Source organism: Trifolium pratense, linkage group LG6 (genome assembly GCF_020283565.1).
Source record: "Trifolium pratense cultivar HEN17-A07 linkage group LG6, ARS_RC_1.1, whole genome shotgun sequence".
Lineage (NCBI taxonomy): Eukaryota > Viridiplantae > Streptophyta > Magnoliopsida > Fabales > Fabaceae > Trifolium > Trifolium pratense.
Genome location: NC_060064.1, coordinates 3,466,346 through 3,479,197, shown reverse-complemented (window position 1 = coordinate 3,479,197; position 12,852 = coordinate 3,466,346). Strand labels below are relative to the sequence as shown.

The 12,852-nt window shown below is 33.3% G+C and overlaps 3 protein-coding genes across 3 annotated transcripts; 2 read left to right on the top strand and 1 right to left on the bottom strand.

Annotated features, from left to right (window-relative positions):
• The first annotated feature begins 958 nt into the window (after positions 1-958).
• On the top strand, positions 959-6,602 carry LOC123891068. Its single transcript, XM_045940856.1, has 8 exons — positions 959-1,098; positions 1,239-1,422; positions 2,399-2,698; positions 2,800-3,008; positions 3,116-3,164; positions 3,281-3,370; positions 3,597-3,659; positions 3,801-6,602. The coding sequence occupies exons 2-8, from the start codon at positions 1,255-1,257 to the stop codon at positions 5,502-5,504; spliced, it is 2,583 nt and encodes an 860-aa protein (XP_045796812.1). The 5' UTR covers positions 959-1,098; positions 1,239-1,254; the 3' UTR covers positions 5,505-6,602.
• LOC123891069 (leghemoglobin-1-like) lies at positions 6,375-7,462 on the bottom strand. The gene is made up of 4 exons (XM_045940857.1): positions 7,304-7,462; positions 7,059-7,170; positions 6,780-6,887; positions 6,375-6,601 (listed from the first exon to the last, which is right to left on the bottom strand). The coding sequence occupies exons 1-4, from the start codon at positions 7,396-7,398 to the stop codon at positions 6,473-6,475; spliced, it is 444 nt and encodes a 147-aa protein (XP_045796813.1). The 5' UTR covers positions 7,399-7,462; the 3' UTR covers positions 6,375-6,472.
• Positions 7,463-9,123: 1,661 nt separating this feature from the next.
• LOC123891067 lies at positions 9,124-10,840 on the top strand. Its single transcript, XM_045940855.1, has one exon. It carries the CDS (start codon positions 9,168-9,170, stop codon positions 10,779-10,781), a length of 1,614 nt encoding a protein of 537 aa, XP_045796811.1. The 5' UTR covers positions 9,124-9,167; the 3' UTR covers positions 10,782-10,840.
• Positions 10,841-12,852: the final 2,012 nt, after the last annotated feature.

The following is a 12,852-nucleotide window of genomic DNA, read 5'->3' as shown; positions in this document are numbered from 1 at the left end:
ATAATCAACTTACTGAAACCATTCTACCAGCAAAATGGTTTCAGATTACAACTCTCTGAAACCATTGTACCAGATAAATGGTTTCAGAAGCAAACACAATTAATAAATTACTCATTGAAACCATTCTACCAGTAAAATGGTTTCAGAATACAACTATGTGCAACCATTCTACCAGTAAAATGGTTTCAGAAGCAAACATTAGTTTTTAATTACCGTTTTATCTCATTTAATTAACTAAAAATAGTTTCAGGTCTCCAAAAATTTCATAAAATATAACAAAAGTTCCAGAATATTATCTACTATTTTCCTGGTATAATGGTTTCAGTGAGTTGGTTGAGTGGTGCGTGTTAAATTACAACACACAAGTAACGTATTTAGTAGACAAAAAATGAGATTAAGGTAGTGAAAAATTGCGTTTTTTTTTTCTGTGTCCAAATCAAACGAACCAAGTCTCTATTTGTAGACAAAAAAAAATTATGAATTTTGGTATAAAAATAAAAAATTAATTTACAACGAAATAATTGAGTTCAAAGTATTAAATGAACAAAAATCACGCCCAGCCAACCATTGTGTGACACATGTCCTACTTTTTAAAAGCAAATTTTTCTCTCTCCAGGCTGTAATCCAGTGTGGCGCAAGCGCTGGAATCTGATGGATCAGGATGATCTGGGCTGTCTGATTGATCAGACAGTCTTGATGAGATCAGATCTTGGCTGTCTGATGGAAATCAACGGTCTGTAACCATGGTCCTGCGGTACGCGCGCGACACTGGATCCGCGTCTATTAATGGTTTCGGAAGGTGGGGCGCGTGTATATGGTTGGTAAAATTACAGAAATGCCCCTGTTGCTCTATTCTTTCAAAAATTAAAAAAATGAGTATTTTGGTCCAATTAAAAAGGTGCACCTTGCTAACTTAGACCTAACTAGGGTCTATGTTAGAAAACCCCTTATTTTTTTTATCTGAAATTCCAATTGTTATTATTATTCGCATAATAATAATTCCAATTCCAACCCTTCGGCTCCACGTCTCTGAACTTCCAATCTCCCGGCGCCGTTTCATAATCTTCCGATCCATCCAACGTCTTTCATATATTCACAGTTCAGTATTCATTCATTCAATTCATACAATTCCCAAATTCAATATCAAACCCTAAAATTACACAATTTCTCTTTCTCTTTTCCCTTTTATTGCAATCTAATCTAACATCATCGTTTATTGATTTCGCCACTCAAATTAGGGTTCAACAAGAAGACATGGATGATTGTTGTGCTGTTTGCGCCGAGCCATTGGAATGGGTTGCTTACGGACCTTGTTCCCACCGTGAAGTTTGTTCCACTTGTGTCGCTCGTCTCCGTTTCATTTGCGATGATCGCCGTTGTTGTATCTGTAAGACCGAATGCAATCTCATCTTTGTTACAAAGGTATCCCTAATTATTGCCCAATAGTTCTTGTCGATTTGATCAAATTGTTGAGTTCATGAGTCTATTTTGCTGATTTTTGTGCTTTGAATTTAATCACTTAGGACCCATTTGGATTCAGCTTATTTTTAAACTTATGAAAGTAACTTATGCAAATAAATAAACTTTTATGTCAACTTTTAAGTTTTCACTAACAAAAATTGTATCTTTATAAGACTCAAAAAACAAAAATGGTATCTTTATAAACTGTTTTCTCATAAACTACCTTAAAAAGCTTATAATAATACATGAAAGCTTACTTATTTGCATAAGCTGTTTTGCATAAGCTCAAAAATAAGCTAATCCAAACGGGCCCAAAATCTGATTTCTGCGTTTATGTTTGTTTTCACTGTGATGATCGTCTTATAGTATCCATTATGTAACTTTAGTTTGCAACTGTCATGAGCTGTATATGCATGTAATGATATGATTTATTCCTAATTTCTAGCATATTGTGAATATTCCGAGCACGGATATTTCAAGAAGAAGATGAAGAAGTTGCATTTAGCATGTGTGTTTTATGGGATTTTGTTATTGAACTGATGTAATGAAGTTTAGATATGTTATTTGAAGTTAAATATTTGCTTTGCTTATTTTACTTTACCAATAGTTTGTGAGTAATGCATCCAGGATAACATGTTTGTCATTGAATTGTTTGCATCTTTCTGTTTCTAAACTAGATTAATCCTAATTCATTCGTGACTCGTGAACTTATTTGATTAGAAAATACATAATCAAACTTGGTGAACAAAGCCGTTTGCAAAATGCAAACTTTCTTTGCTAGGAAATTCATAGTTTTAACTCAAGATTACGGCTTTTAAGCTTGTTTTGTTTGAGAAAAACTTTGACATTAGGGATCGTTTTTTTTTTAAAATTTATATAGATCTTTTGTAGCTATCTTTTGATGTGGTTAATATTCAATTTTGCTGCATACTCCCAGGCTCTAGGAGATTATACAAGGGTGATAGATTTTTCATCCCTGCCGTCTGAGGTAAAGGAAGGCAAGGTTGGACCATATTGGTATCATGAGGATACCAATGGATTTTTTGATGATGTGGACCATTACAAGATGACCAAGGCTATGTGCAGACTTTCATGCAGTGAGTGTGACAAGATGGAGGACCAACCAAATGATGGTCCAAGGCGGCGAGAAAGGTTTAGGAATATAGGGCAGCTGAAGGGTCATTTATTCCACCGTCATAAGTTGCATATGTGCAGTTTGTGTTTGGAGGGAAGGAAGGTGAAATATTTATCTTTTGCGTTCCATGTTTTTTGTAACGACGGTTTTTGTAATCCTTTTTTAATTGATTTATTCTTTATACCATTATTTCTATGACATAGGTATTTATATGTGAGCAAAAACTGTATACTAGAGCCCAGTTGAATCAACACATAAGCACTGGTGATTCCGAGGTGGATGGAAGTGAGAGTGACAGAGGTGGTTTTATGGGGCATCCTATGTGTGAATTTTGCAGAACCCCATTTTATGGGGACAATGAACTGTACACACACATGTCTACAGAACATTATACTTGTCATATATGCCAAAGGTAACAATTAAACTAATTAATCACGTGCTTAATAGGCATATCTTTGTTTTGGTCTGAACTTTTAGAAGTGTAATGTTCATTATTATATATCTGTGCTTTAATTGCAGGCAGCATCCAGGACAGTATGAATACTATAAGAATTACGATGACCTAGAGGTAAGATATATTCGTCAGCTTCTTTTACTTCTTCTCATCTGAAAGTAAGGCTTTGCTAGACGTTTCATGTTATTTGACCGGATAGTATTTTTATGGGCAAATGTCCTCTGATGCAGATCCATTTCCGACAACAGCATTTCTTATGTGAAGATGAGGCTTGCCTTGCCAAGAAATTTATTGTTTTTCAATCTGAATCAGAGATGAAGGTGACTAATTACTTCAGAACGTGATCTTTTCCTGTTTCTTCATCTTTTTTGTTAATGGTTTGTTGGAAGGTGTCTTGTGTGTAGTACATTTACCTGCTTGATGATTCCTAGTGCCTGTTCATTTGGATGCTGACTATTTTTATCTTACTGTAACAATATCAGATGTGTTATTGCTGTGGGTTATTCTTTCATTGTTGAACCTCTTTTTCCTTGTTTTATGACATAGAGACATAATGCTATGGAACATGGAGGGCGTATGTCACGGTCAAAGCGTAATGCTGCTCTTCAGGCATGTACAATCACAATATTTTCTTCTCGAAATCACTTCTCATGTCTGTCTGTTGGTATTGCCAGTATCCACAGACAAATATTTATTTCCAAGCTCCTTCTCAGTACCTTACAGAAGTTACTCTTCATTGTTTCCTTACAGATACCGACTAGTTTTCGATATAGACACAATAATGAACAGGATCAACGTCGTGGAAGAGGCCGTACGTTTCGTCGTGATCATTCTGAAAATCAACTTTACATGGCCATTGAAGCCAGTTTGGAGACTGCTAATGCTGAGCAAACATATCGTGAGCCAGCTTCAAGTAATGGGCAAATTTCTTATGATGACAGGGATGCAGATATTGATTCCATCATCAATCCATTTGAATCATTAGCTACGGCAGGTTCTGAATCAACTTCAAGATACCGTCAGGCCGTAGGGCACAGCTCTAAACCTTTGGCAGATTCTTCCTTTCCTCCACTTCCCGTAACTTCCAGCAATGGCAAGCAAGGGTCCAAACATGAGTTTGAAGGTTCATCAAGCAATCAGGCCTTAGGGCACAGCTCTAAACCTTTGGCAGGTTCTTCCTTTCCTCCACTTCCTGTAACTTCCAGCAATGGCAAGCAAGGGTCCAAACATGAGTTTGAAGGTTCATCAAGCAATACCTTGGCAGCACGTTTACGTCGGCATGGGAACAAAAATATATCTGTTATTAATTCTGGAAATGCCTGGTCTGTACCAGGCCGTGGACCTGTACAACCATCAAGTACTCCTTCGCAATCTAAAAAGTCAAAAAATCGTGCTCTTGGAGGGTCTCAGAATTCTGTCCAGACAAAGACAGTAATCAACAACGTAATTCCACCATCAAGTTATGCTAATACTATTCAAGCTGCACAGAGAACTGCTAATGGTAGAATCGTTCATTCCGCATCAGCTCCAAACCTCGTTGAGAACAACCCTGTTGGAGTTTCAATTTCTGATTTTCCTCCAGTTTCTGCTGCACAAGGGAGCAAGTTACCTATCAGTAGCCAGCCTCCATTGAATGTGGAAAGTGTTCAGTCTGCCAACAAGTCCTTGGTTGAGAAAATTCGCAGTGCGCTTGATTTTGATGAAGATAGATACACAATATTTAAAGACATATCTGCTCAATATCGCCAAGGCACAATAGATACTGATACATATGTGGATTATGTGCAGCAGTTTGGCTTGTTTGAACTTGTACCTGAGTTGGCAAGACTATGCCCGGATCCGCGGAAGCAGAAAGAACTTGTGGAATCTTACAATGCTGGTTTGCATAGAAATGCTTTTCTAGAAAATGACAGGGTTTATGGCAGTGCTAGCACCCAGCGTAAGGACAATAATGTCGACAAGAAAGGTAAAGGTAAGTCATTAGAGGTTAGGCGGAGTAACTCCACCGAGAGGTTAGCAGATAGCTTTTTAAACACTGTACATCAACTACAGTCAAATTATAAACCTTCAGAAGAGAAGTTGGAGGTGCTATCAAAGGGTGCTTATCGCACAGACAAAGGTAAATTTAAAATCGAGCATCAGATCGGTACAAACTCTAGCAGTCAAAATAAGGTGAAGCTTGGTGGGCAAACTGAAACGTCAAATGACAGTTTATCTAATCATCAAAATAAAGAGGATGGGGGTGGTGGGAACAAGCAACGCAAGAAAGCTTCGAAGTTTCTCAGAGTGCGCCTTGGTGATGGTTCTGCTTCGGCCCTTCTAGATCTTGAAAACTCACAGACTGCATCTGGTCCTGGAACAGACAGTTTAGATGGCAATCAGAATGATTCTGGAGTTGGGCTGCCCGTGCGAGGTGTTTGGCGAAAGGGTGGAGGTCAAAAACTCTTCCCCTAATTCTGCTTGACTGTGGCCTTGAAAATCAAGCGCATTTGAGATGGCTTGCAAAAACCATAGTTAAACTGGATTGAACATAAGGAATTGCATTTTTGCTTTAAACATTTCATGGTATCCAATTTGAGTTTAGATTTCAAGTACAGCAAGCTGGCATGCAATTTTTGTTGTCGTGTTGAAGGCTGAATTCCATTGGCTGAATGGGATGATTTTGTTTGGTTTTTGGGTATATTTTGTTCAAGTGTTGATATGAAAGTGGGCGCCAAGTGTACTCTTTGCTTTGTACTCAAATGGTGCGTTCTTGTTTTATTACTGTTATTATTGAGTATTTACGTTTGAATCATAGATATTAGAATTCATGTCGGCTTGGTTTCTGACATCAGTACTAGAGAAATCTAAATATTTATAAAACGAACATGGGCATCAATATACGATGATATATTGATTGATATAATCGTGTGTCCAAACTCAGTGATTTTGAAGTATTGACCGTAGCCAACTGAATTTGGAGGCTTTTCATTTCATTATAAGAAAAAGAATTTGGAGGCTTTTCCAAATGAATACATGGTGGTCCTCCAAGAATCACATAGTATGCTTGAAGGGTGTTGGTGAGGTTGAGAGATGGTGAGACTGGTCCCTTTTGAATTTGGTGAACTCTTCGGTAATGTGTGTCGGTACATCACTGAGGTGGGCAAATGTTTGTTAATTTTTTTATATTAAACAATATTTGTGAATCTATTATAATTATCCACAACAGCGGTGTATTGGTACATATCCAAATAAAACATGTGCCAAAGTGTTCACCTTTGAATTTTGGTTTGAGTATGGGGTTTGATCTAGAAATTCACAAACGTGAATACAAACATTATTAACTGATTTTGTTGAATAATAGTATTTATTATAGAAACTTGTTTAACAAGTTATAGTGATACATTTTATTTTAAATCTTATTTATAATATAGATTCTAATTTCAATTCATTGCTTTCTTAATTGCTGTTGCTAATTCATCATAAGCTACTTCCCAAGCAGTGCTCAATTCCTCGCTCCATTTGTCTCCAGCAACTTCCTTTATTGTTTTCAGCAATGCTTCTTTGACCACCTTTAAAACAACATATATAAAAATTAAAAATAATTAGCAGTTTCACTCTAGGTAAATGTATATTAAAAATATTTATTTTCATACATAAGTATAAGTATAATAGAAAAATGTAATACAAATTTATTATTTTACATTTTGAGAATGAATACAACAAAAATATTTTATCATATTATCATACCACAAAATGTGGACCAGCAACTCCCTTCTGAACATGAACTGCACCCAATGTAGCATCTCCCAAGACTACCTCTCCTTTTGCTCGGAGTTGGACAGCCGAGTCTCGCACCTATAATTTAAATTTTTATAAATGCATATCTTATTGTCCGTTTACCTTTTGTTTCATGTGTAATTATTTTCTAGTAATAAATTAGAGCAAAAAAAAATGCATATCTTATGACAAAATAATTATGTTAAGAATATATGAAAAGGAAATTAATTGATGTTAGATTGCACTCACCAATCCAAAAACTTTTTCAGCATGAGCATGAAGTTTTGGACTATATTGTACACTGGGTGTGTCCTTTAAAAAAGAGAACAGATCCTTTGCAGCAGGTGCTTTCTCCAATACACTATTTGAATTTAATCAAAGCAATACAAAATATTCTTGTTAGTTTATCCCATTCATTTTTAGTTTTTAATTAAACCAAATAATCAAACAAATAAGGAAGACACAAAACTAAAACACTTTTAGAGAAATCTTACAAAGTGTAGAACAAAACACTATATTGAGGAAGATTTTGTTTGAAAGATTCCCATGAACCATTCACCAATGCCTCCTGCTTCTCAGTGAAAACCATTTTTTTTTCTTGTTATTATTTTTGCTTTCTTATTTGTATTTGTAATTTGCAATGTAAGAATTTAGTTCCAATGCTTGTTTATATAGAAAGTTAAATGGTGTAAAGAGAAGAGTTTACTTGTGGTGATTATTTTTCTATAATCTATTGGCTCGTGTAAGCGGCCATTGCCATTATTAAGAGACAAGAATCTTCTCAATAAATTAATAAAAATACAACAAAAAAAAAAAGTAATACGAAAGTTTAAATTATTAAAGTTAAAAAATATAAATACATTTTATTGTAAAAATAAATAAATATAAACACAATTAATTTTTCATCTCATCAATATACTCCCCGTTCCTTTTTAATTGTCATCTTAGAAGAATTTTTTGTTACTATTTAAGTGTCGTTTAAAACTAACATTTAATCTTAGAAGAATTCAGTCAACTAAAACTAATGTTTTTTTGTAAAAAATTGACGGAAATGACCAATGTCAGAAACAGATGTGTCTTTAAGGGATCAATCCAGGCCTTTTTTTCTTTAAGGGACCATTGTGAAACCTAAAATGTCTTTAAGGGACCAATAAACTAATTAAGCCTTAATAATATTATAAGAATCTCTTCTACAAAGAGAGAAAGAAAAAAAAAAGGTATTGGTCTTTTATTGATTTATGAATATTTTGCGATCCGTCAAAATATTATGGGTTAGATAAATTTTTAGTCCCTATAAATATCTCGAATTTTGTTTTTAGTTCCTATAAAAAATTTCAACAACTTATGGTCAGTGGTCACTGATCAAATATTTTTTGCTACAAATTTGATTTATGCTTTTTAATCAACTCTTTTGTACTTTCATATTTTAAAATGATTTTTTATTGATGTTTATAATATTATAAGAACCTCTAATACAAAATTTATAACTTTTTAACATAAGACTAATTATTTATTAATTTTTAAGCACAAAAAACTAAAAAACTTATATTTAATTCATGCCTTATTAAAAAAAACTCTGCAAGAGAGACTCCTATAACGTACTAAACATGACTGTGGAAAATAAATTTTAAGTTTCGAATGACATACACGAGTTGACTGAAAAATATGAACTAAAAATCATGATAGAAAATATTTGAGGGACCAAAACTTGTTGAAATTTTTTATAAGAACTAAAAGAAATTTGATATATTTATAGAGACCCAAAATATATTTAATCCAAATATTATTCATGAAGGTATAGTCATTGCAACTCTTTATGGAATTATCTTTTTTGAGTGGATATTTTTTTTTGGTTTGGAAATAATTTTTTTTAATTTGTTATTATGTAACTAATAATGCGTCATTCATTAATATAGTTGGGTGTTCATCATCAAATCTTGTGTCACATTATTTAAAAATGTCAAATTGAGTCCAAAAATTTGATGGAAAAACCAAAATTGTGTTTTGAAATGGTGAGACTGATTACAGGAGCAAGCTAAAATAGAAAAACTAAAACCATATATACTTTTTATTGTTTTAGGTTGGTACTTGTTTTTGGGACAAAATTAGGTATATAGTTTTTAAACATAGTTAAATATTGAATTTTTTAGCTGTAGTTTAGATAAAATAAAGAGATAGATCGATCCAACTAAATGTCTTGTTGTTTTTTGAAGTGTAAAACCAAAAACCATTTTCTTCCTTTGTTCATCTATTTAAAACCAAAAACTCTAGAGTAACTGCAAGAAAAAATACAAACCTAAATACCATTTTATAAAACCCAATCACATCACATTCATAAACAAAAACAAAACTCCAATTATGTCATACTTCACATCAAACTCTTCTTTTCTCTTCCTTCTTTTTTCTCTCTCCCTTTTCTTTCTCTCCACCAATTCAAAAACTCTTCATTTACATTCCTTACATGTTCCAGATGGTGTTGAGGTTGATGGTGAGAGAAACCACGACGAAGTGTTACCATGGAAAACGAGAAGATCTATGGCGGAAGATGTTGTTTTGCCAAACACGTCTTTAATATTGGCTCAAGAACAGACAACAAGAAAGGACCCTCTTGATCATTACAACATTTACAATGGTGGTTGGAATATCAGCAATCAACATTACATAGCCTCTGTAGTTTTTACTGCAGTTCCATTATTTATTGTTGCTGCAATATGGTTTGTGATTTTTGGGCTTACTTTGTGCTTCATATGTTTATGTTACTGCTGTTGTCGTAGAGAGCCTCGTGGATATTCACGTTTGGCCTATAGTTTGTCGTTGATCTTCCTCATTCTCTTCACCTCTGCAGCAATAGCTGGATGCATTGTACTTTACAATGCTCAAGGGAAGTTTCATGAAAGCACCTCAAAAACACTGAAATATGTTGTCAGTCAAGCTGACTTCACCGCCGAAAACCTCAGGAATGTGTCAAATTATCTTGATGCAGCCAAGAATATTGGAGTAGATGCTATAGTTTTGCCCGATGATGTTCAAAAGAACATAGATACCATAAAAATCAAGATTAAGTCTTCTGCCGTCGAACTTTCCACCAAGGCTCATGAAAATGCGGAGCATATACAAGATGGCTTAGATGGAATGAGATTAGCTCTGGTTATTATTGCTGCTGTCATGCTCTTTGTTTCTTTTCTTGGATTCTTATTTTTGATATTTGGGCTACAAGGTCTTGTATACTTTTTGATATTTTTCGGATGGTTTCTTGTCGCGGGCACATTTATACTTTGTGGTGTATTTCTTTTTCTTCACAATGTCGTTGCAGATACTTGTGTTGCCATGGATGAGTGGGTTCAGAACCCTACTGCACATACAGCCTTAGATGAAATTCTTCCATGTGTGGATACTGCAACTGCCCAACAAACCGTTATACAAAGCAGGGATGTGACGAGACAACTAGTTATGTTGGTTGATAAAGTCATTACCGATGTTGCAAATAAAAATGTTCCGGCTCAAGCTGGACAACCTGTGTATTACAATCAATCAGGCCCCCTCATGCCTGTTCTTTGTAATCCGTATAACCCCGACCTCACAATTCGGACATGTGGTTCAGGGGAGGTTGCACTAGACAATGCTACTGAGGTTTGGAAGAGTTATACATGTGAGTTGTCTCCGGCAGGATTTTGTAAGACGCCTGGTCGGATGACCCCGGCTATTGCTTCACAAATGGAAGCTGCAGTGAATGTAAGCTATGCCTTATATCATTATGTTCCTTTCTTGGTTGAGCTACAAGACTGCACTTTTGTTCGAGAAACATTCACAGATGTAAGCAACAAATATTGTCCCGGTCTGCGCAATAACAGTCGATCGATTTATGACGGATTAGTCGTAGCATCTGTTGGTGTCATGTTGTCTTTGATCCTTTGGATCATTTATGCAAGAGAGCGGCGACATCGTGTTTACGCTAAAATAATTCATTGTTGAATAAATATGTATATGTTGAGACTTAAAACATACAGTATGATTCTCTTGTATACACTTGAGTCAGGGTGGATCCTGACATTTAATAATGGTGTGGCCAAATATAAAAAAATCATAAACTTTATTATATTGAAAATAAGAAATGATATTGTTTAATGCAATATATTTACGATGAAAATCGTCTATCATTCATTTTTTGAAAATGAGCTAAAATAACATCTTTGTTAATTGTTCTTAGAACATCTCTTTCTATAAAAATTACAAGACAATCATTTAACTACCGATAACTCGTTTTGTTACATAACTGACTCTTCACAAACTTCATAGCTGAAAAACACGATACACACTTGCAATTGCTACTGGCAAGACTAAAGTCAAATTCAAAAGCTTATGAATCATATCAAATGTGTTGCATTGTTTGTTTCTAGTTGCGGAGGTAGACTAACATATTGGGGTGACCGCAACGGAGTTTTAATTTTTTTTATGGGGTTAAAATGTAGAAAGCGTTAATTTTGACGAGGTTCAATAACAGATTAATTGAAAGAGAAACTCAAGAAATTATAAACAGCATATTTTTTTTTTTTTTACTTTGTTAAACTTAGTCATCTAGTTATCAATGCATTGATTGGAGAATTTACTCATCTAATTACCAATTCAGAGATAATCATGTAAAATTCAATTTATAAGTAAATCAACAAAAACACAATATTTAAATGACACTCTTTAAGCATTCCATTTAAAGAGATAATTTATTTAAAAAGTGAAATATTTAAATGTCCAACGTGTTGACCTCACAGATTTTAAATTTTTTTTACAAAAAATTACTATTTAAAATATTTAAAAAGTGTTACAAAAATAATTCTTATGGAGACACATTTGGACACATAAAAAAGCAAAATAACAAAAAAATTAAATAGTACTGTAGTATGTATTTTTTAAAGAATTTTATGACATGCATTTTTATATCATGTAATGTATTCAAATTTTTGTACTCAATTGTCAAAAAAAAAATAAAAATTGTACTCACAAAAATTTGTTATAAAATATTGTTAAATATAAGTGAAACTATTGTGTTATTTTTTGTAAAACTTATTTATCCAATTTTTTATGTTTTAGGGACAAATAATAGTCTTGTATATATTTTTTAATCCAAAATTAGAAATTTTATTAGGAATATCTTGGGTAGTTTAGTAAATTTGATAGTAATTAACTTTATTTTATTATTTATTAATAATTAGTAGTAAACTTAGAAGTAATATTATTTATTTTATTTTTGATGATTTTTTTTTGTTTACAATGTTGGCAATGAGGATCGAACTTAAGACCTCATGCATATTACCAAAATCCCCCACTACTAGATCAAACCTCATTTTATTAAATTTGATAGTAATTAACTTTATTTTATTATATATTAGTAGTAGATACATATAAAATGTAATTTTGATATAGAATACTACGATATATGTGCTTTGAAAAAAACTTAACACTTAAAAAAAATTAATTTTAAAATTGATTCTAGGGTTAAATATGTAAAAGGTCCCTGCATTTACGAGTCATTTGAGTTTTAGTCCCTGCATTTTAAAAACATTTCATTTTGCCACTGCACTTTCATTTTACTTTAAAAATGGTCCCAGACATTTTTTTTTTGTTGAAATGGCACATTTTTGCTGATCTGTCACTGTTGACTGGACTTTAGAGTTGATGACTCGTTTAATTTTGCAGTGAATCAATCAAAATACCCTTAAATAAGTAATTTTTTAAAAGTAAAATAAAATTGACACATTATAAAAAAATGTGCCACTTCAACAAAAAATGAGTTCAGGGACCATTTTTAAAGTAAAATGAAAGTGCAGTGGCAAAATGAAAGGATTTTAAAATGCAGAGACTAAAACTCAAATGACCCGTAAGTGTTGGGACCTTTTGCATATTTAAGCTTTGATTCTACCATAAAATTATTCTGAATTATTTTTATTCAATTGTAAAATCATGTTGAAATACAATCTTTTAAATCTTTTTTTTTTTTTTTTTATTTATTTGAATTCTTATCGGAGGCCAGAGGTTGAAAATACAAATA

Bases quoted from the DNA above. Each gene is read 5' to 3' on its own strand.
- LOC123891069 (XM_045940857.1), bottom strand. From the start codon at position 7,398: ATGGTTTTCACTGAGAAGCAGGAGGCATTGGTGAATGGTTCATGGGAA. The intron at 6,888-7,058 runs GTGAGTGCAATC...TTTAAATTATAG, and splicing joins CTGAAAAAGTTTTTGGATTG to GTGCGAGACTCGGCTGTCCA. The intron at 6,602-6,779 runs GTATGATAATAT...GTTGTTTTAAAG, and splicing joins TTGCTGGTCCACATTTTGTG to GTGGTCAAAGAAGCATTGCT.
- LOC123891067 (XM_045940855.1), top strand. From the start codon at position 9,168: ATGTCATACTTCACATCAAACTCTTCTTTTCTCTTCCTTCTTTTTTCT.
- LOC123891068 (XM_045940856.1), top strand. From the start codon at position 1,255: ATGGATGATTGTTGTGCTGTTTGCGCCGAGCCATTGGAATGGGTTGCT. The intron at 3,009-3,115 runs GTAACAATTAAA...CTTTAATTGCAG, and splicing joins ACTTGTCATATATGCCAAAG to GCAGCATCCAGGACAGTATG. The intron at 3,165-3,280 runs GTAAGATATATT...CCTCTGATGCAG, and splicing joins AGAATTACGATGACCTAGAG to ATCCATTTCCGACAACAGCA.